General features: G+C 42.1%; 1 protein-coding gene across 4 annotated transcripts in view; it reads left to right on the plus strand.

Moving 5' to 3' along the window:
• The window catches only part of LOC107391650 (centrosome and spindle pole-associated protein 1), a 74,160-nt gene that overhangs the window by 31,727 nt on the left and 19,625 nt on the right, over positions 1-22,808 (plus strand). For 2 of the 4 annotated variants that reach the window (XM_070552806.1, XM_070552804.1), the window contains exons 15-22: positions 2,434-2,546; positions 3,959-4,108; positions 4,776-4,928; positions 5,100-5,213; positions 10,361-10,427; positions 10,561-10,687; positions 18,754-18,884; positions 18,979-19,116. In XM_070552806.1, coding sequence (XP_070408907.1) covers positions 2,434-2,546; positions 3,959-4,108; positions 4,776-4,928; positions 5,100-5,213; positions 10,361-10,427; positions 10,561-10,687; positions 18,754-18,884; positions 18,979-19,116 — 993 coding nt within the window. The remainder of the gene's footprint in view (positions 1-2,433; positions 2,547-3,958; positions 4,109-4,775; positions 4,929-5,099; positions 5,214-10,360; positions 10,428-10,560; positions 10,688-18,753; positions 18,885-18,978; positions 19,117-22,808) is intronic. The other 2 variants (XM_070552807.1, XM_070552809.1) reach the window with 2 other exon arrangements.

A 22,808-nucleotide genomic window follows, 5' to 3' on the forward strand; every position in this document is an offset into this window, starting at 1 on the left:
AAAACTCCTTCAGAGTTACGGATCTTGAGACGCAAATTGTTCCACCAGTCGAGTGACCCAAGGAGACATCTCAGGACTGATTTGGTCGCATAGAGGTTCTTCTACCAACCTCGTGCCTGGAGGAAACCATCTGCACCTGGACACTTCGGATCCGAAGGAGGGTCTTCTATATGGGTGAGGTAGACTTCGACAGATTGCGTCTGATGCTGTTTTCTCTCTAAATAACTCAGTTAGCCGCAAAACATCAATTCCATCCAGAATGCTTCTGCTCTCTGTGAAAGAAACCTTCTCATAAATTCATCCACGCATCCAAACTCGTATTTTTCATTTAGCTTCCATTCAGGCACAGGCTTGCTTTTAAAACAAGTTTAATATCAAAGCTGTTAAAAATTGTCATTAAATTTTCATCCTTGAATTATCGTTTATGATTGTCGTTTCAAATCTTTCAGTTTAAATTTGTTAGTAATAAATTTCTTCATTTTTAAACTTGCGTCTTTATTGAAACGAAACACAGAAAAGGTATAATATTTCTGGTTATTTGAAAGCAAAGATCCTAGTTTCTGATTTAAAATAACTTTAGCTATTAAATTTAATTATCTAAATTAAACATTAATCTTTGGATTAAAATTAGATCAAACAGGTTGATGTATGAACTTAGATCAATATATAAGTATCCGGGATATTTATATATATATGGTATAAGCTTCATAGGTTAATCTGATTGGTCATTTTTCGGAATCTCCACTGAATAGCAACAGAGGTGATTTCAGTATGCAGATTAACTCTACACTTAAAACCTAATAGGTTTTTATTAGGCAGACTGGATATTTTCTCCAGACATCTACTATGAATGTAACATTTCAGATGAGCAGCAGGTTAACGTTAACGCCTTAGAATGATTTAAAAGAAAAGTTTTGGTTTGTGAAACATCTCCATCATCACCATGAACAGCAAAACCACCCTGAAGTTAGTTTTAGGTAGTAATTCTGACCGATGTTCATCCTGGTTTCTAATGTTTCACCAGGTCGTGACTCTGATGCAGCAGGTCTGATCATCTGTTGGTGTTGCTGCTGACCACAGCTGCTCACTAAGTGACAGACCACAGAAAATAAATCAGCTTTGCATTTAAATGACTTAGTCCCCCAGGATTGTTCCATTAGATTATACACATTATTTCCATTATTATTAGTGGATTTTTTTATTTCTTCCACATCATGTTACTTAGTCAGATTTTATTTTAATATTGTATTTGTAGATAGTGTTCTGTACTTTATTGTGAAAAGGTTCCAGAGAGGTTTTGGTACTTTACCTTCAGGCGTCACATTCCAACATTATGCATTGAAAGACCAAGTAGACTTTTTTTCCCCACACATCTGCAGTGGTCTCTCTATGTCTCATCTGCCTAGAATGCCTTGTGAGCGGGTCTCTGTTGGAAAAGCTCTGGTGCTCCTGTTTCAGGAACCAGAAGTTAGTTAGAGGAGGGGGGAGCAGAAAACAGCAGGATTTGGAGTCTTTCTCAGTTTTAGTTCCTCATATTCTGACATCTCGCCTCTGATTGGCTGGTTTCTCTGTGAACTTATTCATGATAGAGGCCCACCTCGATAGTTTTCATGTCCCACTCAAAAATTACTCAGAAATTTTACCCTTTACTGCCCACTATCGATTCAAAACAAGACTGCGTGTTCCCTGACTGTTTGCTAGAAACCATCTTCATAGAAGAAACAGGTACAAGTTGCTAGGCGCATGCCTGATGACGTTTAAACTGGTGGCGTCTATAGAGGAAACCGAAAGTAAATCAGCGCTGCGCATGTGTAAATGGAGATATTGACGGTAAATGGCAGCTTACAGTGAGTACAGAGTGGAGACGATATAAAAAAAATCCCCCATAGAGCCAAGAAACACATTTAAGATTAAGGGTGGGAACTGATGAGTTTTTATCAATATCAATGGCATTGTTGATTCTGTCTATTGATCCAAGTCCTTATCACTGGTACCACTGATAATCTGCTCTTGGCCAAAAGCTTAAACAACTTCTATTGTCGATTTTGATGAGCCATCGCTATCAAGCTATGCAACGTGTGCGGTGACATAATTCATGCCGACTGGAATTGATGAGGGCAATCGTTTGCAAAAGTGGCAAACGATTCCTAGGAATTTAAACAATGGGAACTGGTTCTCAACAAGAACTGGTTTTAGATTCCCAACCCCACTTAAGATTGGTGAAAATGCTCCAGCTACCGGGGGCTTTACCCCTGTCCCACTACAGGGGCGGTGCCCCTTCACCCCATTGGGGGCCTAAGTCAGCCCCCTCACCCCTGGCCATTTTCAGGTTTTTTTATTTAATTTTTTTTTTTTTTACTTGACGACACAATCACGTTCCTGGAGCCCAAATGTACAAACGTTACTAAACTTTCTTGTTTCCTTCTTTCCTAGGCTTTACTCATGCCCAGGCCCCTCAGTTTGCCCGAGGTAAAATCTTTGCAAGCCAGCCTGATGAGTTTCAGCTCCAAGAGCAGGACAAGTACAAAGCTTACCTCAAACAGCAGGTACCAATTTAATCTTCTGAAGTTCTGATTACCAATCTGCTATCTTTCTGTTTTTCTGCTACTGAAATGGTAGGAATAAAATGTTAAAAGTATAGTTTCCTTCATCAAAAGTTAAAGTCCATCTTTTAAGTTGTTTTAAAATCATAAACATCTTTCTATTTGGTGAAAAAATAAAGTTGATCACACTTTTCAGTGTTTGAATGACTCTCAGATGTTATTTGTCTTTAGCTGTGCAAAAGTCAGCTTCAACAAAAAGCTAGCAAGTTTCTGTCACTTGACATAGTGACATAGGAGGGGCAAAACAGTGGAGACTGATACTATTGTCACAGCATTGGCATAAAGCTGACTGTGTGGGAGTCTCAAAACCTACCACCCCACCTAGTGGACACCTATGTTGTGTAATGTCTGTTGCATTTCTGTCTGAGGTGTTTTTTGCATAGCAAAGTTGCCCTCCCTGTGGAGGGTAACTGTGAAGTGCCTTTTTTTTTCTTCCACCTGACCCAATCGTCATGTAAACCCCTCTGATCTCTATTAAGGTAGCACGACTCGGGTTGCGAATGACCACAGTCACCAATTCTTGTTATGTGTCTTTGCCTAAGTATGTCTGATCTCTTAATTTCCCTCTGGGATTAATAAAGTATCTTTGAATTGAATTTGAATTGAATTGAATTGAATTCTTCCTCCGATTCTGGCGACGTCTCCCGATAAAGCTCTGTGTAAACAGCCACTAATGAAGCGAATGATTTCTCCCTCCTACATCACTTCCGTTTTTTTACCAGAAGGCGCTGTTTTTCAAGCAGGTCATGAGAAACCCTAGCCTGGGAAGCCAGACTAAATAAATGTATTATTTAGTTTGGCCACGCTCCATTGACGGCTCTCGGTTGTGGGGCGGGTTCTACCGTTGTCTTTCAAATGATCTCCGCATTCTACTGGACAATGAATGTGACATACTCTTGTTTCACTCTGTTGCATCATCCCACCCACCAGGCATATAGAGTGCCCTGATTGGCCCACAAAGTGGATAAAGCTCTGTGATTTGTTCACTAAGCAGATAGAGCGCTATGATTGGCCCACCATTATGGACCAATCACAGCTCTTTATGTGTTTCAAACCCCTCTAGAGAGCTGTGATTGGCTAGCCAGAGTCCTGGTAGGAGCTGCAGAGGTTCCAATGGAGCATGCCTAGACCATTCTTTGCAAAGCAAGAATTTGGTCTAGTTCACTAGGCTAGAGAAACCCACTAAAAGGCACCAAAGCATGCCTTTATAATTTGAACTCAGTCGTAATTACATTAAAAACACTTCATATATAGGTCAAGCTATCCAAAAATGCTTAGATGGGTTTAAAGTGGAAGATGGCCTTTAATTGTATGGTTCTTGCTGGTGGGTTAATCTAGTCTGTGTATGTTCACAGATTGAAGAGAAAATGCGTAAAAAAGCAGTAGAGAGGGACCGACTCAGACTGGAGGAGGAAAAGGAGGAGAAGAGGCTTTCGGAGCAGAGGCAGCGCATCCAGAGGGAGTATGAAGAAGAGCAAGAGAAGAAGAAGCAAAAGGAGGTGGATGTGAGGATTTTAAACATCGTTTTTCTCCCTGAAGACCAGGCTACACTGTGCATTTTTCGGTTGTCCCAGACAAGAATGGTGTCATGAACAGAATGGTGGAAAAAAGGTGAACGTGAAGGTGATTTGAATGTCTGTGGCCATCCACTGTGACTGGCCCAGCGGCAGTTTAATGAGCACTCTCACGACCAAAGTCAGACTTCAAAAGTTGTCAAGCAGTGCTTGAAAACCTGTGACTCCTGTGCAAATGACCAATTAAAATACAACCAGAGAATAAACAACAACTGACAAGTGTACAGAAGTAGCAGTAGCAACATTAGCAACAACGGAGGCTACACACAGAAACATGTGGAACACCTCTTTGGAGTTTGGTTTGGAGTCTAATAATAGAGTAAGGGTGGCACTTTTTTTCTCTCGCCATTGTTGTTTTCTTGGGTATCTGTCGGCATTTACTGACCTGTGCTTTTTGACACGTGCGCTCATGGCATTGGGCTGCTAGAGCGAGACATTGTGCAGATTGACTCAGTAAAATCTTGGACTATACAGTGTGCGACCTCTCTATAGTCACACAGTGTGACATGAAGCAGTTCTTTGCTACAGCTGAAAAAGTACAGTGTGGCCCTGGCTTTACCCTCTATGTGGTTTCTTTACGATCCAACGCGTCTCACAGCAAAGGGCCAAGAACGAGGAGCTGATTCGGCTGGCCGAACAGAGGAGGATGGATGCAGAGAAGAAGAAGAAGGAGGAGGAGGTTGAGGAGAAGGAAAGCACCATGCTAAAAACGAGACAGTATGAGAGAGAGAGGCAGACACGAGTAGAGGAGGTATGTTCAACATTGTTTCAGTATCACCTAAGAACATCTCTGTCTGCCGTGATTCCAAAAGCATATCTACTTCAGATCTCTACTTCACTGGTGTGCTTTTTTGATTCCTCCTCAATAATTCTGTAATTTAAGTGGCAACAAATAAAAGCTAACAGTTTTGTTTGTTTTTAGGTTCACAGAGAGCCCTCTCCTCCAATCCCCACTCTGCAGAGGAAGCATGGGTGGCACCAGCGCCCTTCCAGACCTCCCAGTGTTACCAGCCAGCACTCTGCAGCTCCTCTGTCTGTGAGTCACATAGAACAACAGAATAAAACTAATAAAGAAACCATGCTGCAGGGGTTGGAGCGCCAGTACAATGGTTTCTTTCTGATGTGATGAAGATGGTGGTGGCTTAGAGCAGTTTTTTGTTTGTGTAAAAATCTCTCTCTCTCTCTCTCTCTCTCTCTCTCTCTCTCTCTCTCTCTCTCTCTCTCTCTCTCTCTCTCTCTCTCTCTCTCTCTCTCTCTTTCTATCTCTATCTCTCTCTCTCTCTCTCTCTCTCTCTCTCTCTCTCTCTCTCTCTCTCTCTCTCTCTCTCTCTCTCTCTCTCTCTCTCTCTCTCTCTCTCTCTCTCTCTCTACATACACATATTTATGGAAGGTTAAATAGCAAGAGGGTATATATATATATATATATATATATATATATACCCTCTTGCTATTTAACCTTCCCCTCACCCCCATCCTAACCTCAACCAGCTTGCGTATGCAAAGCTTTGCTTTGCGTTTCATCGTTCCTCTCAAACATGCTTAACTGAAAATTTAGACCGACATACAGGGTTACGGTTAGGATAGGGGTGAGGGGATGGTTAAATTGTCAGAGGTGAAATGTCGTTGAAATCTCCGTTTTACCGCTGGCGTCGGAAAACGATGCTCTGGAACAGCGCGTGGGCTCCCAACGTGTTTGAAACAAATGCTTGGTCACACAGCATCATTTTTCGACGCTTAGGTTGTGAAAATGTGTTGGCTGCTGAGTAGGATAAAATTATTAATTCCAGCAGCATTACCACTTGTACCGCTGTGTGCGCACACAGAACAAGGCTGCACCATGCTTGTTTGGGATAATTGAAAATAAGTAATTTATTCTGGGTAAGACCATCATTTTAATTGTAGCAACCCTCCCCATGAGTGATATTGGTAAGGATTTCCATCTTGCAAGATCATCTTCCACTTTCTTTAAAAGTGGGATGTAGTTTAGTTTGGTTAGATCTGCCAACTTGGGAGAGACATTCATTTCCAGTTATGTGATATTCCCTTACTCCAATTGTGTATTAAACAAATCGACAAAAGATATTAATTGGTAGAACTGTGGATTTTAAACAGTTTATAGAGCAATCTGAAACTGTTGAAAAAGAGTTTATCAGTTCTATTGAATGAGAGAGAGGATTGAGAATTCTGGAGAAAGAGTAAAACATCATCTGCATAAAGACTGATTTTATGTTTTATGTTCTTACATTTTATGCCTTTAATATCTGTTGTTGGCCTGATTGTGGTTTGATAAAGATAGCAAACAGTGAGGTGGGCAGTGGGCATCCCTGCCTGGTCCCCCTCTGAAGACAGAAGCTAGCTGATATTTGGTCATTCGTCCTGACACGTGCTGTTGGTGAACTGTATAATGTTTGTAGCCAGTTTATGAAGAAGTTCCCAAAACCAAATTAATGTAAAGTTGCAAATAAGAACTTCCAGTTAACTCTATCAAAAGCCTTTTCAGCATCTAGAGATAATATACTAGTTTCTATATTTCTACTGTGAGAGTAGTCTATCAAGTTAAGTAATCTACGTGAGTTTGTGGACGACTGTCTACCCTTAATGAAACCAGTTTAGTCAGGGTGTATTATGAAAGGGGTTAGCTTCTCTAATCTTTTTGCCAGGGCTTTAACAGGCTTTGTGCGTGGTTTTAACAAGAGACTAATATTGGCTGAATTCATGTTTGGCTGTAATCTGCCACTCTCTTTGATTCCCCTCACCATTCTGAAGAATGTTGAAGCCAGAATGATCCAGAATTCTTTGTAGAACTCTGCTGGGAACCCTCAGAGAGTACAGAGAAAAAAATGATGAAAGCCGTTACGCTTTTGGCCTGAGGGGGCGATCGCGAGCATGAAAATTCAAAACTCCTTAAAGTCCCTTTAAGCTCTCCCGTGGCTTTTAATATGATCTTTATGCTTGAAGTGCTCAAATTTTGCCACGATGGGACGAGGTCTTCTGCTGTCTTTTCTCCTGGCTCCAAGGTGATGTACTCGATGAAAGGTGATGTTTTTAACAGTTTCCTCGGGTATCTTCATGTGGGTGTGGAGAAAGTCCTTGATGGTTTGTTTGCAGTCCTCCACTTCTCCTCTGGTCAGCTCTGGAAGGCCTGCGAACACCAGGTTATCTCTCTTGCTGCGTGCCTGGAGATCCAGAACTGTCTCCTTTAGAACTTTATTGTCCTGGGAGATCCGATCAAATCCATCAGTCAGGGAGGAAAACCGATTCCCGCAGAGACGCGTTCTCAGCAGCGAGCCGCTTCACCTGCTCCTGGCTGAATTCCAGTGATTGTCGAAAGTTCTGGAATTCCTTGTGAAGAACCTCAAGCAGTTGGAGTCGCCCCTCAAATCCCAGAAGCAGTTTATCTATGGATTCTAGTAAATATAGCACATCCTTACGGGGAGATGAGGCCTCAGGCGAGTCCTGGGGATGGCTCCTCTTGGCCCCAGGTGTTTCCGTGTCAGCTGCTGATTTCTTCGGTCCCATGACAAAAAACTCAAAAACTTTCAAACTTGCAAACTTTCTACATTTTCGGCCTTCATCGCATGCTCAGACCCTCAGGCTGCCTATTGGAGGATTTAACTGAGCGTGCTCTCTGGAGGAACACGTTCTCTGTGAGGAAGAAATCCTTCTGCTACGCTGGGATTCGGGACCAGTGGCGATTTTACCATTAGGCATAGGTTGGCGGCCGCCTGGGGCCCCCTTGTGTTGGGGGGCCCCCTAACCCGAACTGCCGGCACCCCTCTGTTAATGCCACAATATTCTTATTACCAACCTGTTGCCGTCGACGGGATTAGGCATGCACACTTCTCATTACCATAATTCCTGAACCGTTCAAGATATCATAAAAATTCCCAAAGTGCTGAAAAGATTTAAAATGGGGCTTTTCGTGCATATACAATACATTACGGTAGCCACCGGCATTCCCTGTCTTGAGCACAACGAATCACAACACAGATTCAGAGACGTGCTGAGTTCGTCATCCAAAATGCTCCGTTTTATAACTTTTGAATGGCTGATCAGATTCAATAAATTCCAACGGTTCCTAAAAGTACATAAAAGCAGCTTTCCAACGATCTACAGCATGAAGCAATCAGAGTTATGGAAAATATCGCTACCAGGGGAAATCCTACTGTACAGCCTGTTTGAAACGGAGCACAGCGGAGTGCAGCGCCGCGGTGAAAGCGGATAACGGAACGGGGAAGCTAATTAGCATAAAAAGCCAGCATGAAACTTTGGAAATGCCTCAAAGAAAATCAACACGATCCATTAGGTGTCCCAGAAGGCGTATATCTGAAGACAGTGACCACAAAGAAGGACAGATATCCAGTGAACCTGGGTATTGTTGGGTAATTTTATATTCAATCCAGGATTACCTTAGGGAACGTTCAACATGCAGAGGGTTACAGTAATCAGTTTATCAAAACCAATAATCAATAATCAACCATCAATTTAGACTTTGCAAAGTGGAGAGGAAAGGAATACACACCAAACCGGGTCTCGGTTCACTCTCATCGGGCAGATGCCTTCCGAAAGTATTTTTTAAGCTGACACACAAAAAGATAAACGCACACACATTCGACATTCCTGACAGACTCTCAGGCAGGAAGACACTCCAGGTGCATTTCTAAAACAACAAAACTGTCTGGACTTTCTCAAGGGAGTTCTACTGATAACGGGACCAGCACCAGTCCTGGTACTGGGGCAAGTTCAATCCTCCCTGTAGGAACTACAAAAGCTTGTCTGTTACCAGAGTAAAAATAAAATGGATGAAACTTGGTTTAAAAACACCAGATGGTCAAGTCAAGTCATTAATAACATTACAATATCAGTTTTTATCCAACAGGTATGAATGTTTGTTCAGTCTTTTTTTGATTTTTTGATTTGAACAATCCTCAACTATTTGCTAATTGTAAGATTCAGCTTCATTCCAGCATTATTTATCTTTTTACAATAAATAATTATTTTTGCTAAAACAAAAGTTTTTGGTATAGCAGTGCACGGTGTGCCAGAGAAGCACCCCATGGCAGTGAGAGGTGTGCAGGACTCTGCCTGCAGCTGGAGAGAAACTGCTTCAAGGCCTACCACATCAAATAAAAACGTTTGAAAGTTTACAAAAAGAAATAGTCTTAAAAACTGCTAAAAAAGAGATACCAAGATTCAAACTTTTTTAAGAATAAATGCATTACAGTTCAAAGTTTAAATTGTTCATTCCAAATTGTTTGTCCAGTCATTTGGAAGTTCCTGTTCAGTAATAAATGTAAAAAATTCAAATCCGATTCCAGTTCATATTTTATTTTACAGCTAGAGAAACCCCCAGAACCTCCTCTGCTCCCTGGTCATACACACCCTGTTGCCATGGCAACCAGCCCGACAGACAGCTCAGAAGAGGCTGAGGCTGCGCTCTCAGACAACATTTCCAAATGAAACTCCAACCAGAACGACGACTCAGATGTAAACGAGAACCCGTTACTCTATGAATTATCAGATTCATTTTTGATTTATTCCTGACGGGAACCTCTCCTTTGTCCCGACAGCATTTATAAACTCTGCTATTTGTTTGACTGTTTGGCGCTTCAGCAGCCAGTGTCTCGATCTCACTGTCAATAAAGCTTTTCTTATTTTTTTCTGGGGGGGGGAAAAACCCAGGGAATCCCCTCACGAGCTGAGGATGTAGCCTGACCAAATATGGTTACTTGAGGGTGTTTCTGTATGTAAATGATGGTGAACTGACACAAGCTCCTGGATACGCACAGGTGGGATTTATCATCAGACGATTGCGGAGAAGTGCGTACGAGAGCCCGCCGCACGTTTCATAGATCATAAATGTAATTTGTAGGAAGCAGTATAGGAAAAGTTGTGATAAATGAGGCATCTGGTCTGTATAAACAACATCACCCAGCACCGCTTCACCCACTACTCCATTTCCATTCCATTTATTTCATTTAAAAGAGGACGTTACATATTTATAAACAGCAGTGCTGATGTGTGTAATAACAGGGATGAAACCATTTGGTTAATTAGAGATCATTTTTGTGAAATCTTTTGATGAGACAACTTCACAAACATGCAGACTGACTTTTAATGGTTAAAATAATTGAAGAATAAAATAATGTGCTTTTATTTCTCTTGGGCTTCTTGGTTTTTAAGGAGTGCTGTTTGTCCGGCCGTCAGTCTCCTCCCGTCCCTGCTTGCAGGAACCAGCTCAGAGCTGCAGGTACTGTAAAACCTTCCAGATTTTACACCTGAGTTTGTCTTCTGGGCTCAGTCTATCTTAATTTTTGCTGTTTTGGTCATTTGTATGAGCTGATTTAAGCTCACTAATCACAGCTTGATTATGTGTGTTTCAGGAGACCAGAGGGACATTTTCAGTGAGCTGTCAGCGCTGCGTCGGCAGCTAAGGAAAGAACAGAGGCGCCTGGAAGCTCACCTGCAGCAGGATAACTGGGACGAGTTGGACTCTCCTGTTAGTATGAGGTTAGAACCAGTCAGAGATGGTGCCGGGTGCTACAGCCTATTGGTTTATAATCTTACATGACATCGGATGCCTTGTTTGTGGATTATTCCCTCACATCATTTATGCTCTGCAACATTTTCTAAATTAGTGTAAAATACAGGATTTTCCTTTTTTGGAAGATCTTCCAATGTGTCGTCTCAAGGCACTGTACAAAGCAAACATTCCAACTGAGCCTACTTATCCAGAGCTACTCCTGCCAAATGGGCAAACCTGGAAATGTCTCATGCAGGACTTCTTTATCCACAAGCAACATGCTGCCCATTTCTATCTATTTAACAGTGGCTATAGTAATGTACTCTGACCTTCACATGTTATACATTTTTTATTGTTACGATAATCTCTTGAAATATTTAGAAAAAAGAACCATGATTGTGACTTTCTGCAAAATGCAAAGCGTTTTCTACCGGGGGGGGGGGGGGGGGGGTAGGGTTAGTCACTCAGCATTCATCAGAAATGATCATGGATGATCAGGAAGAAGTATAAACTGAGATGATTCACTGGGGATGGAGAAGACAAAGCACACACACACACACACACACACACACACACACACACACACACACACACGCACACACACAGAGACAACAGATGAACTAGTAGTAGCACATTTTATGTTACAGAGTGTAAGAAGTTAAAGGTCACCTTTATATTTTTTATTCACCCATCTAATAAACACGTCTGCAGTGGTCTCTAACAGGAATGAATGCCTTGTAAGTTGTACTCTGGGGGGTGGGGGTGGGGAGGTCTCCAGTGTACCTGTTTCAGGAACTCGAAGGGAGCCAGATCAGACTTGAGTTTCAGATGCCAGGATCTGGAGTCTTGTTTCCTGACATTAAGGCTTGGGTCACACTGTAGGTCCTGGTGCTCAATTCAGATGTGGTTGTTCACATTTCAGCAGAAATGCAACATCAAACAATCTCCAGTGTGAACGGTTCATGGTCCATGAATGTTAGTGACACTGTGACGTAGATCTGTTAGGATTTTCTAATCCTACAGTTTCACCGGAGATAGGTGTAGGAGACTATTTTCTGTCAGAAGCTAATGCAGGAGATAGGTGTAGGAGACTATTATGTATCTGTTAGGGATTTTATCAATCATCTAATACTTGCAGTCAAAGAGAAAAGAGAGAGACAATTAACTCATTCACTGCCAGCCATTTCCTGATTGCTAAACCCCTTCGCTGCCAGCGTTTCTCGCTGTTCTTACTGTTTTTTTAAGAGTCACAGAACGTTGTGCGCTAGGATGATGTCGACGCCAAAACAAAGCGGAGACTCACCTCTGACATCAGGAAGAATTTGCGTGTTTCGAGCATTATCCGTTCTTCCATAATCCGTTGTCGAATTGTGATCGGCAGAAGCTTTTCCGGTTTGCGCCTCACTTTTTTTTACAGCAGCGGCCCAAAACAATCTCCTAACACATTGATTTTGTGCTTCCTGATCATGTGACGTGTGACGTATGCGGATGAAGATCGGCTTCAGAGCTGAGATGTTTGTTCTCTCAGCGCGGGGGCTCATTCCGATGCCCAAACAGTAAAAAAATATTGGATTTAAAATGATGACTTTAGTCGTCAATGGCAGTGAATGAGTTAACCAGACGTTTTACTGTTTGTAAATCAGGGCAGATGCTCAGTCAAAAGCTTGAAGCTTACAACTGAGCATCTGCTCTTCCAGTTTATTTTTATCATGAGATATAGGATACAGGAATGTGTGTGTGTGTGTGGGAATGAGTGAGAAGGCTTGCAGGCATAGAGTAATACAGGTCCTTCTCAAAAAATTAGCATATTGTGATAAAGTTAATTATTTTCTGTAATGTACTGATAAACCCAAACTTTCAAAATTATTAGATTCATTACACACAACTGAAGTAGTTCAAGCCTTTTATTGTTTCTAATATTGATGATTTTGGCATACAGCTCATGAAAACCCAAAATTCCTATCTCAAAAAATTAGCATATGTCATCCGACCAATAAAAGACAAGTTAGTTAACAGCTGAAATAAAGGGAGTAGTGGTAGAAGAGAGTAGCAGAGGGTGTGACTGCTCTGATCTCTGAGTGTGTAACCTAATCTCAGCTTAGTCACTGGGTCTTGAAGTAATAAAAGCATTGAATTCAGTAGAGCCTAATTTAAAGCTGCTGTTTTGAACGCAAACACGATCACGGAACGCTCACCTCTTCCGTCAGGAATCTGAGATGCTTCTGCCGGAACCGGAGACCTGTGATGTCAGAGGAAACAAGATTGTGCTAAACACCATTTGCCCTTTTCTACATCCAAGCTTCTGTTGTTGTCCGTGGCTTCAAATGGTGATTTTCTTTTTGGACTCTGGTAGTTTGTCCTAAAGCCGAAGTGGGAGCAGCCGGCTGTTTCTCCTTCCCTGATGTGATTGAGCGGAGAACCTCACACCAGTAGTGTTCTGTTGCTGAATACGTGTGTGTGATGAGTGGAGGACCCAGGGAAGTGCGGAAATTTTGCAGTTCGACCAGACCGACAACCAGATGTTCCAATAATTGCCTTTGGTGCACAAGCAACTATTTACGGATGTTGTTAGACAAATGTGTAACCACTTCATTATTTTTTTATTATATATTTATACGTTTATAGCTATGTGTAATGATAATAGAGGGTAAATTGGGTTAAGTAAATTGCTTGAAAAGCTATTTATATTATTACCACTACTTGTGACCAATAGCTGTGATACTCCATATAAATAGTATATTCCCTGCTTGGTCTTATTGTTTTAGTCAGAAGATTCTAAGATTCTTTTATTCATTAAGGGATCGTACACACTTCGCTTTGATTCAAGAAACATTCAGGTTTACAAGCAAAGTTAGAATTTATTTTACAAACACTTAAGACTTGACAAATGGTTTAAACTATTATTTACTGTGAGTGGATGCGAACTACAAGATGGGTGTCTGGAACCTATGTGTGAATATTTTCAGAATCTCCGTTCTCTGAGATGAGTTCTGGATGGAAAGAATTTGGTTTGCAAATAAGCTATAAAGATGTTATCAGAACCACATTCAGATGCTATCTGTGTGTCTACTTTACCCGGATCAAGAGAACCTCTTGGTGGATCGGAAAGTGAGAGGTCAGATGACCACTGGCACCGGAGGGCTGTAGAGGGCCGAGGTGCCGGTTCTTTCAGTCCGAAGATGTCTCTCGGGTCACGACAGTTGGATGAAACCGAGCATCTTAAAAATAACTCTGAAGGAGTTTGGAATCAGCTTTGTTCTGCAGGAAACTATCTTGCTGTTTCAGCTTCGCAGGTGCGAAAAAGATTTAAGGTTTTGACAATGTGTCAAAATCCTTGTAGTTCCAGAGGTTATGCAAAAGATGGCCAGTCTAAAGCTTTTCTAGAACCCTCGAACTGTTGAGCTGTTCGAACTGTTTTGTCTGAAGTTAAACTCAGGGAAAAACCAGAGTAAAACTAGTTTTAACAGACTGATGTTATCTTGAATAGCCAACCAGAAGCTGGCACGTTTTCAGGATGTTACCAAGCATTGCAGAGACACACCCTCTGTGATGGAGAATCAGAATCCAGGCAAAAGGTTAACTTATGTGGCATGCGTTAACTTTACTTGTGAGTGCAAATGTTAGGACCTCGTCAAGTAAACATACTAAAACAATCATTGAGCACAGATTAATGAAACATTTCATTATTTATAATCAGCTATAACAAAAGTTCATTCAATGATTTTTAATTATAAAATCTTCTTTTCTTCTTCTTCTTGGAATAACGGAGTTTATTTTAAAAGAGTTCCTCTGTGATGGACCTTGGAGGAGAAAATGTTTATTGTTTATCATTTATTATCTCTGCAGTCCAGCTGGGCGGTCTCGGAGTGTGATACCCGAAGAGGGCCCAGGTTTGTACAGACGCATTAGAGGAGGCTGAGAATTAATCTCAGCTGCGGTCGATATCAGACCGATGCACGCGACTAACAAAACATATTTTGTCAGAGCTGAAAATGGAAACCAAGAACGTCTTAGATTGTAGACTGGTGCAGCCTTGCGAGGGTTCCGTGCAGGTGAGCGCTCTGGAGGGCCCTCGGTCGACGCGCCGGTGCAGTCAGAGAGATCAGGGTCAGCCAGTAGTGGTACAGGGCGCCATTCAACCTCCCCTTTGGTAGGGAGTCACCAACCTCGGGGCTAGAGGTCACCAGCGCCAGCCGTAGTGCAGTAGGGTCACTGATGTCATCAGCCCGTCCTTCGGCAGGTGGAGTCCCCAACGCAAGGTGCTGGGCTTCAGCCGGAGTCTCAGCGCCACCATCAATCCCCCCTTTGGCAGGTGGTGAACCCACTGCAGGGTGCGGAGTCTCAGGTGGTGTGTCGCTGCAAACGCCAACTCCCCCTAGGGTAGGTGGTTTTCCCACCACAGGGTGAAGTGGTCCTGCTGCAGAGAATGCAGACACTGTGGATGCCACTGACCTCTGAGGTACTGGATCGACTGGTCAGACTGGCGGCGCCGTTGTGGTTAACAATGCCTAAAGAGGGAATGAGGTCCTCAAGAGACGCCAACAGCTGCAAGATATGCTATGTTTAATGATATTGTGAGTCACACTGGATATCTAGGGTTGAGTATCATTGTTATTGTTAAAAATACATACCGTAAATCCTCTAATATCGGCCTGTATTCAATTAACGGCCGGGTATCATATTTTGGCCGGTGTCTGAGTCGGGGGAGGTGAATAATGGCCTGTATTTTATTGTGGCTGGGTGGAATGTGGTAACAAGCAATTACCACAGGGGGGGGCGGTTGTGTCATCCGTCTCACTTTTGATTTGCCAGTGATAGACCGCGATGGTAACTTTAACCGTGCGGAGATGAAGAGGAGGCGAAAATTTGATATCAAGTTCAAAGAGAACATGCTGATTAAGCTGCAGAACACTGGGGAGCAGTAGGGGTTGTATGAACTAGTCGACTTCACTATAGTGACTTTTATGCGTGTCATCGACTAGTCGCTGTCATGTGATAATGACCGGCAAGATGCAGCCCTCGGAAAAGACAGCAGCCTGCTGTCAGCAGGTGACAAGCTCCTGCGCGTCGGGAGGCAACGTGCTGTGCCAGAGCGTCGGTACTGACACCCGCCGTAAAACGGACATTTAATCAAATTGTGACGTTTACCCTCTTGCAATTTAACATTCTCCTCACCCCCATCCTAACCTTAACCAGCTTGCGCATGCAAAGATCTGATTGTTGACGCACTCCAGACATCTGCGTCCTGAGCACGGCCACAGTAACATTATCAAATCAGGTGCTGCCACCTCAAAAACTAATTTAACACGCGACTGTTCATGTCGGCTTATTTCCTTTAATGTTTTCTGTCTTCTATTTGCGCCTGATGCGCTTCGCTGCTGTGGAGCGGGGCGCATCACCTTGTCCTCCGGTGACGCACCGATCTCTGTGGCCGCCAAGCAGCGAGCACTCCGCTGTTTTTGCGGTCGGTAGATCTTTTAGAACTGCAGTTCAAAGGTAACTCATAAGGTGAATATATCTGAACCCAGGTAGCAGTTTTTCTTTAGGATTGAGAGGAGATGTAGGAAGATAATAAACAGGCAAGACAGAAAAATAGTCAAATAAAAACAAGTTAGTTTTTGTACCTGGTGGTTGCAACAAACGGACACCATTGAAGAAAATCAGAAGTGAGTAACAGAAAATGAAATAATTATTTTAGTGTTTAGAGCAGCAGGAACTCTGAGAGGCTGCAGGCGCATCAGTGTGTCAGCGTGTGCCGGTGAGCGGAGCGGAGGTGCGGATCCACACGCTGGGGAGGAATCAGGCAGGCAGACAAACCAGGACGAGGTAAAGTCTGTAATGAAGCACAAGCTGGACAATGAAACAATGAACCGACAATAGACACAGAACTGAAGGGGTTTAAATACAAGAGGGCTGGGAGTTTGGGTGATTGGAAACGAGAGGCAGGTGGGAGCAATTAACAGAGACACATGACTAAACAGAACTGGGAGACAAGACAGGGTGTGACACTTTGCGGCCGCTGCGCAGGGTTAGGGGGGAGATGTCTGAAGCAGAAACTACCGTTGTTAAAAGAAATGTGTTTAACTTTGAAAATGTGGGCGCAATTTTAATTGTCAAAAACTCCAGCGAACCATTAGTTCATTTTGCTCAAATAGAAATAGAGGCCTGCCTCTAATTCTGGTCCTCCTTCCAATAAAGGCCTGGAGCTTGATGAGCTTGAGTCAAATACCGGCCCGGGCCTGTATTAGAGGATTTACGGTATGTTGTTTTTCGTGATATTGCAGTTCTGCTATTTTTTTGTCTGCTGGTGAAGGTTCTCAGTCATCCAGGTCATGGTATTCCAAAGCAGTTTGAATGAAGGCAGCTGGACTTCTTTGGTTTCTTGAAAACATTTCGCTTCTCATCTGAGGAGCTTTGTCAATTCTAACTGGTATATGGAAGAGTCAAGTTTATAAGCTGTAAACCAACAAATAGTTCTCGATCGTGGCCACTGCTGCAGCTCACCGTACCCCGTGGGGATGGGTCAAATGCGGGGATGAATTTCACCAGTGTGTGATGTATTAATGGGACTTTAACTTTATGCTTTCCAGGAGTGATGCTGAAAAACTAGTTCATGCATTTATTACATGAAGACTGGATTACTGTAATTCATTCCTCTCAGGAAGTCCACAGAATGTAGATAAAAGTCTTCAGCTTGTCCAAAATGCTGCAGCTAGAGTTCTGATATGAATTAAAAAGAGATCATATCTCTCCTGTCCTAGCTTCCCTACCTTGGCTACCTGTTAAATTCAGAATAGATTTTAAGATATCCTCCTTCTCACATATAAAGCTCTTAATAATCAAGCTCATCATACATCAGTGTTCTGATTGTTCCATACGTTCCTAACCGAGCACCTCGCTCTCAGACTGCAGGTTTACTGGTGGTTCCCAGAATATCTAAAAATAGGACGGGAGGCAGATCTTTTAGCTATCAGGCTCCTCTCTTGTGGAACCAACTCCCACCTTTAGTCTGTGAGGCAGACACTTTGTCTACTTTTAAGACTAGGCTTAAAACGTTTTTATTTGATAGGGCCTATGGTTAAAATCTGATGTTAGCCTGGATCTGGACAAGTGGGGGAGTACAGGGAGGTGGAGTGTACAGTCGGTAAAGACGACTTTTCTTTGCCCTGCCTCCAACATGCCTCCATCTATAAGGCTAGGTTATCCAGAGTTATTTCTGTAGTTATGCTGCTATAGGCTTAGACTGCTGGAGGATACACTGACCACTTTTCACACACTACTACTTTCTTCTACAATCTACTCTTTAACTGTATTATTTCCTGCTACTTCAGCTGTTAACTTTATTTTTTCTATAAGTGTTTTTCTCCCCAGAAGAAGCTACAATGATGTTCTGCTGAGCTGTGGTGGCCTCATGGAGGGAAGCTAACCACTTAAACATTCTCCCTCTTCTGAAATAACGTTTTACTCTTTTGACATTGAATGTGCTACTACTAGTTTACCCGTTTAATTATGGATTCACTTGGATGAATACAATAAAGTTTATCTGTTACCAAATAGAATATTTTCTAAGAAATCGCAATGTAACCATAGAAACACTACTTGGTGTGTGTGTGTGTGTGTGTGTGTGTGTGTGTGTGTGTGTGTGTGTGTGTGTGTGTGTGTGTGTGTGTGTGTGTGTCTGTGTGTCTGTCTGTGTGTCTGTCTGTCTGTCTGTCTGTCTGTCTGTCTGTCTTCTCCATCCCCAGTGAGTCATGGAGGATGGCTGCTAATACTGAGCCAGGATCCTCTGGAGGTTTCTTCCTGTTAAAAGGGAAATTTCATCTCCACTGTCACTGCATGCTTGCTTAGTATGAGGATTGCTGTAAAGACTCCGACACTAGTCAGTGACTCGATGCAACCTGCTGGGTTCCTTATATAGAAAACTTGTTACTGATTGGCTTAATGACCTGACCTGTACTGGAATGTTTACTGTGTGAAGGTCCTTGAGACGACTCTGGTCCTGATTTGGCGCTTTAGAAATAAACTGATTTGAATTGAAATTGAATTGCTCTAGATTACCAGAGGTGGATGTGTTCGACATGGCCCGCCTCCGGCTCCAAGCTCCAGTCCGAAGACCTAACTCCAAAAAAATAGAGCTCAGAAACCCGTTGCACATCCATGACCCCTTTCAGCTAAAATACCCAGGTAACGCCTGGTTTTTAGTGTAAATCTTGTGAAACCAGTAAAATGTCATTACCTGTGACTGATCAATACTTTCTGGTTGAAAAAAAATGTATAGTTAATGTGGATGGAGAGTCAAAGCTGGGCTCCAGTGAAGATGATAAAGAAGAGAAACTGGGCATCGCCAGCAGAAGGAGCCAAGACTCCAGAGATTCGAATCACCAGTTTGCCAGACAAAGATCTACAGTCCATGATGGTCAGAACTTTATATTTTATTTAACCCATTATATAAAGAGATTTTAGCTCATTTTTCATTTTTTTTAAATTATCTTCGTTAATGAAAGACCATCCAGCCCCTATCGCCCCCTGTGGCCAGAACATTGCACTTGCAACATCACAGTTGGTGGTCGGGTCCGCTGGGACCGCTGACGTCGTTAGGTCCGTTTTAGGGGGGCTTCAGCCCCCCTAAAATAATCACAAGCCCCCCTATCATTTTGAGTTTTTTTAGGGCTGGGACTTTAACACGTTATTATGATTAATTAGAAAAAAAGACACATCAAAAAAATTTCACGCATTTAATCGCAGCTTGCATTTCGAGCACAGCGGAACCTTTGTCATTGCACGACTTCCTCGTAGACAGAATATCACTGACTCACACAACAATGCACAGTGCTAATGACTACTAACGGAATAAAAACGGAAAGAAGTTGCCTTGCTTGGACTGATGCAGGATTTAGGAATCCCGTCCGCCTTTTTTCTTAACTTGGAAAAAAACAAACTTCCAGACAACGGAGTCCGGGTCGCGGACATTTTTCAGAGATCGTCTCTGCTGCAGCTGCCCGGTGGCAACGGGAACTTTACAAAAGTTGCGGTAAGCTATATTTTTAACATTTACGTAACATCTGTGCAGCGCTGAAAGCACCAGACAGAATAATTCTGTGTCCTAACAGTAGTTTATGAAAGTAAGACAAACGAGAGGCACCTGGCTGCCGCTGGGAGAACGCTCCGTGTTCTCACTACTCTGTAAACAATCACAAACAACGTGTCTTAAAGTTGAAAACAGAAGTTTAAGTTAAAACAGAAACACTCTGAAACTTTTCTGATGATTTTCTAAACAATTCTGTCGGGGAGTTATACGTTTCTGAGACGAGTCTCTGTCTAAACATCATCGCATGCATCATTAAGCAGCGAGGTGTGTTGAAGCTGTCATCAGCTAAGGGGCGGATGCTTAAGTGCATCAGGGGCAGCGAGAAACGAGGAAGTTGTGATCAGGCTGGAGATCACACCATATTCGCTGCAGCAGGCGTGAACCTGCGAGTCTGCAGCACCCCCTTCTTAACGTAACATCAGGACTTCCCATGTAAGGAAGGTCCGCTCACCTGTTCGTCAGATCATTATTTCCTCGCCATGATCTTTTATCATCCCATCATCCTCCAGTCATCCAACTGGAACCAGTTAGTGTTCCTGATCATTCTCAGAATATGCCAAGCCTGCTCTGGTGTTAAAAGCTAGCACATTTAAGTCCTAGATCATATTTGTGCCTGTTCTACTGTCATTTTGAAGGATTATTATTTATGTGTGTTTTTACTACATTATGAGTAGAAATGCTAATAAAAACTCCCAATTGTACAAACAAGTAAAACTGGAAAAATTAGAATCTGGTGCAAAGTCAAATTTATTTCAGTAATTCAACTAGACAGAGAGACTATTTAAAGGTTCAGGAACCCTTTGCAGGTGTTTTCTATTTGTATTTATACATTTTAGTTGATTTGGGTCTTGTTTCATATCACACTGTGACATTTGATTAATTAAAATGCATTTTTTTTATTAAAAGCTTTAGTTTTACAGTAATAACTATGTCTAATGTTTAATTCTCTGTCTCATAATTTTAATTAAGTTTTGCTTTGAGAGCACATTTTCCTGAACGATTAAAATGCGATTGAGATTAATTAATTACAAAGCCTCTAAGTAATTAGATTAAAAATTTTAATCAAGTCCCAGCCCTAATTTTTATATATACTGTTATTTTGTCTTGTAATTGTTAATTATATACTCCTTTATTCCACATCATAGCAGTGTTATTAATATATTAAAACTGTCAACTGCACACTCATTTGGCAGAATAAAAGTTTGACAATTATTCGTTTGTTCTTTGTCATATTTCAGTAACATTTATAATTAAGCAAGTTGTAATTAAACAAGTTAAACAAATGACTGCAACATTTCCCCCTGTTAAGTGCAGTAGACTGAAATGAATAGCTTTATTTTGAAATATAACATATCTAATTTTTAATGGACTTATATAAAATCTTTCTTCAACATAGACCCCACTAATTAACTGATTAAGTGTTATTTTTTATAAAAAGAAGAGAGAAAATGCACAAAGGTAGGAAAGGAAAAGAAAGTGATAAAATAATAGGTTTTATTAAATGTTCTTCAGATAATGAATTAATTGACAAAGTTTTTGCAGGGTGTGACAAAAAATGTTCAAGGTCAAGCTCCTGGGGCTAAGCCCCCCCCCCCCCCCCCCCCCCCCCCATCTCAATCCTAGTGACGTCCATGGCTGGGACTTAGAAAAAGTGAGCTGACATTACTGGCACTGCAGTCTGGTTCCAGCATGTTGCTTGCGTGTTTTAGATCATGAACACATCTTATTTGCTTTATTTAGTGATGCCTAACTCCTCTAGACTCCAAGGACAGCTGGGAGACATTTCAGCTGTTAGATTAAGGCATTAAAAAGACAAGTGCACAGCCAAGAGATAGGTTTTGGTTTTGGTTCTACAAGCAGACACTAGGAGGTGCTTAAAGCAAGCCAAAGCTGCCTAGTCTCCATTTAACCAGGAAGAAAGAACCCAGAGATTACACATCTCTTTTCAAAGGAAACCTGATGGAGATTGGCAGCAGGAAGCATCACATGAAGCTACAAAAACCTTCATGATTAAAAAACACAGGAATCAACAAGACAAAAAATAGCAATAAAATAGTTAAAGTTCAGTTAAAAATGGGAAGCAAACTTAATTAAACAGTTAGATGTCACAGAGTTGGCCTCAAGGTTTCTTAGGTTAGATTTAAAAACACAAATTGTTGTTTTCCTGTCATTCTGCAGTTCGTTCTAAGCCAAGGGTGCTAAATGGACATAAGCTCTTTTGTCAACCTCAGTGTGTGCATCATTCACTACGTTTACAAGCAGCCAATATCCGGGTTATGATCGGGTTAAGGTCGGTATTCAGGTTTCTGAGTTGATCAGAATAACCCGTTTACAAGCATAAATAGAAAGAGTTACCCCTAACTTGCATAACCTGATTTAAATGTGGACGTTGGGGTAGCGTCAGGACGTATGGACTACGTCCAGACACAATATGCATCATTTCTGGTTCTTCTTGTTCCGGTATCCGTGAAAACAACAACATGTTTCCCAGTTCGGAAGAGATAGCGACCACGTTTGTTTGCGCTTTAGTTTCCTCGTCACTCCAAAAGTGTGGTGCTGTGCCGCGACTCCCCATGTTGCTCCCAACTTGTTGTTTACTTCCGGTGTTCTGGAGCATACAAGACGTCTCGCTACTCAAAAGACCAAGATTCCTTGCGAACAGAGCATGCGCAGAACACACGCTTTGATGGGGATATCCTGGTATGCGTTTACACGACCAAACATTCGGGTTAGAAAAGGGTTACCCCAGGTGTAGTAACCGGGTTTTTAAAAACCCGGTTAGGAGCATATCCGGGGTTTTGGCGGTCTTTACATGGCCGTGCGGAACCGGGTTATTGTGAATATTCAGGTTTTAAAAGGGTTACTGGCTGCATGTAAACACACTGATTTAGTCTTACAGATGAAGAGAACAGTGACCAGCAGTAGTCTCAGTATTGCTTTGTATATTAATCTGTATAAAGGAGTCTTCATCCTGCTGGTCAAACCTGAGATTATAATTCAGTCACAAATCTAGGGTTAGT

This window comes from Nothobranchius furzeri, chromosome 1 (genome assembly GCF_043380555.1).
Source record: "Nothobranchius furzeri strain GRZ-AD chromosome 1, NfurGRZ-RIMD1, whole genome shotgun sequence".
In the NCBI taxonomy this organism is placed as follows: domain Eukaryota; kingdom Metazoa; phylum Chordata; class Actinopteri; order Cyprinodontiformes; family Nothobranchiidae; genus Nothobranchius; species Nothobranchius furzeri.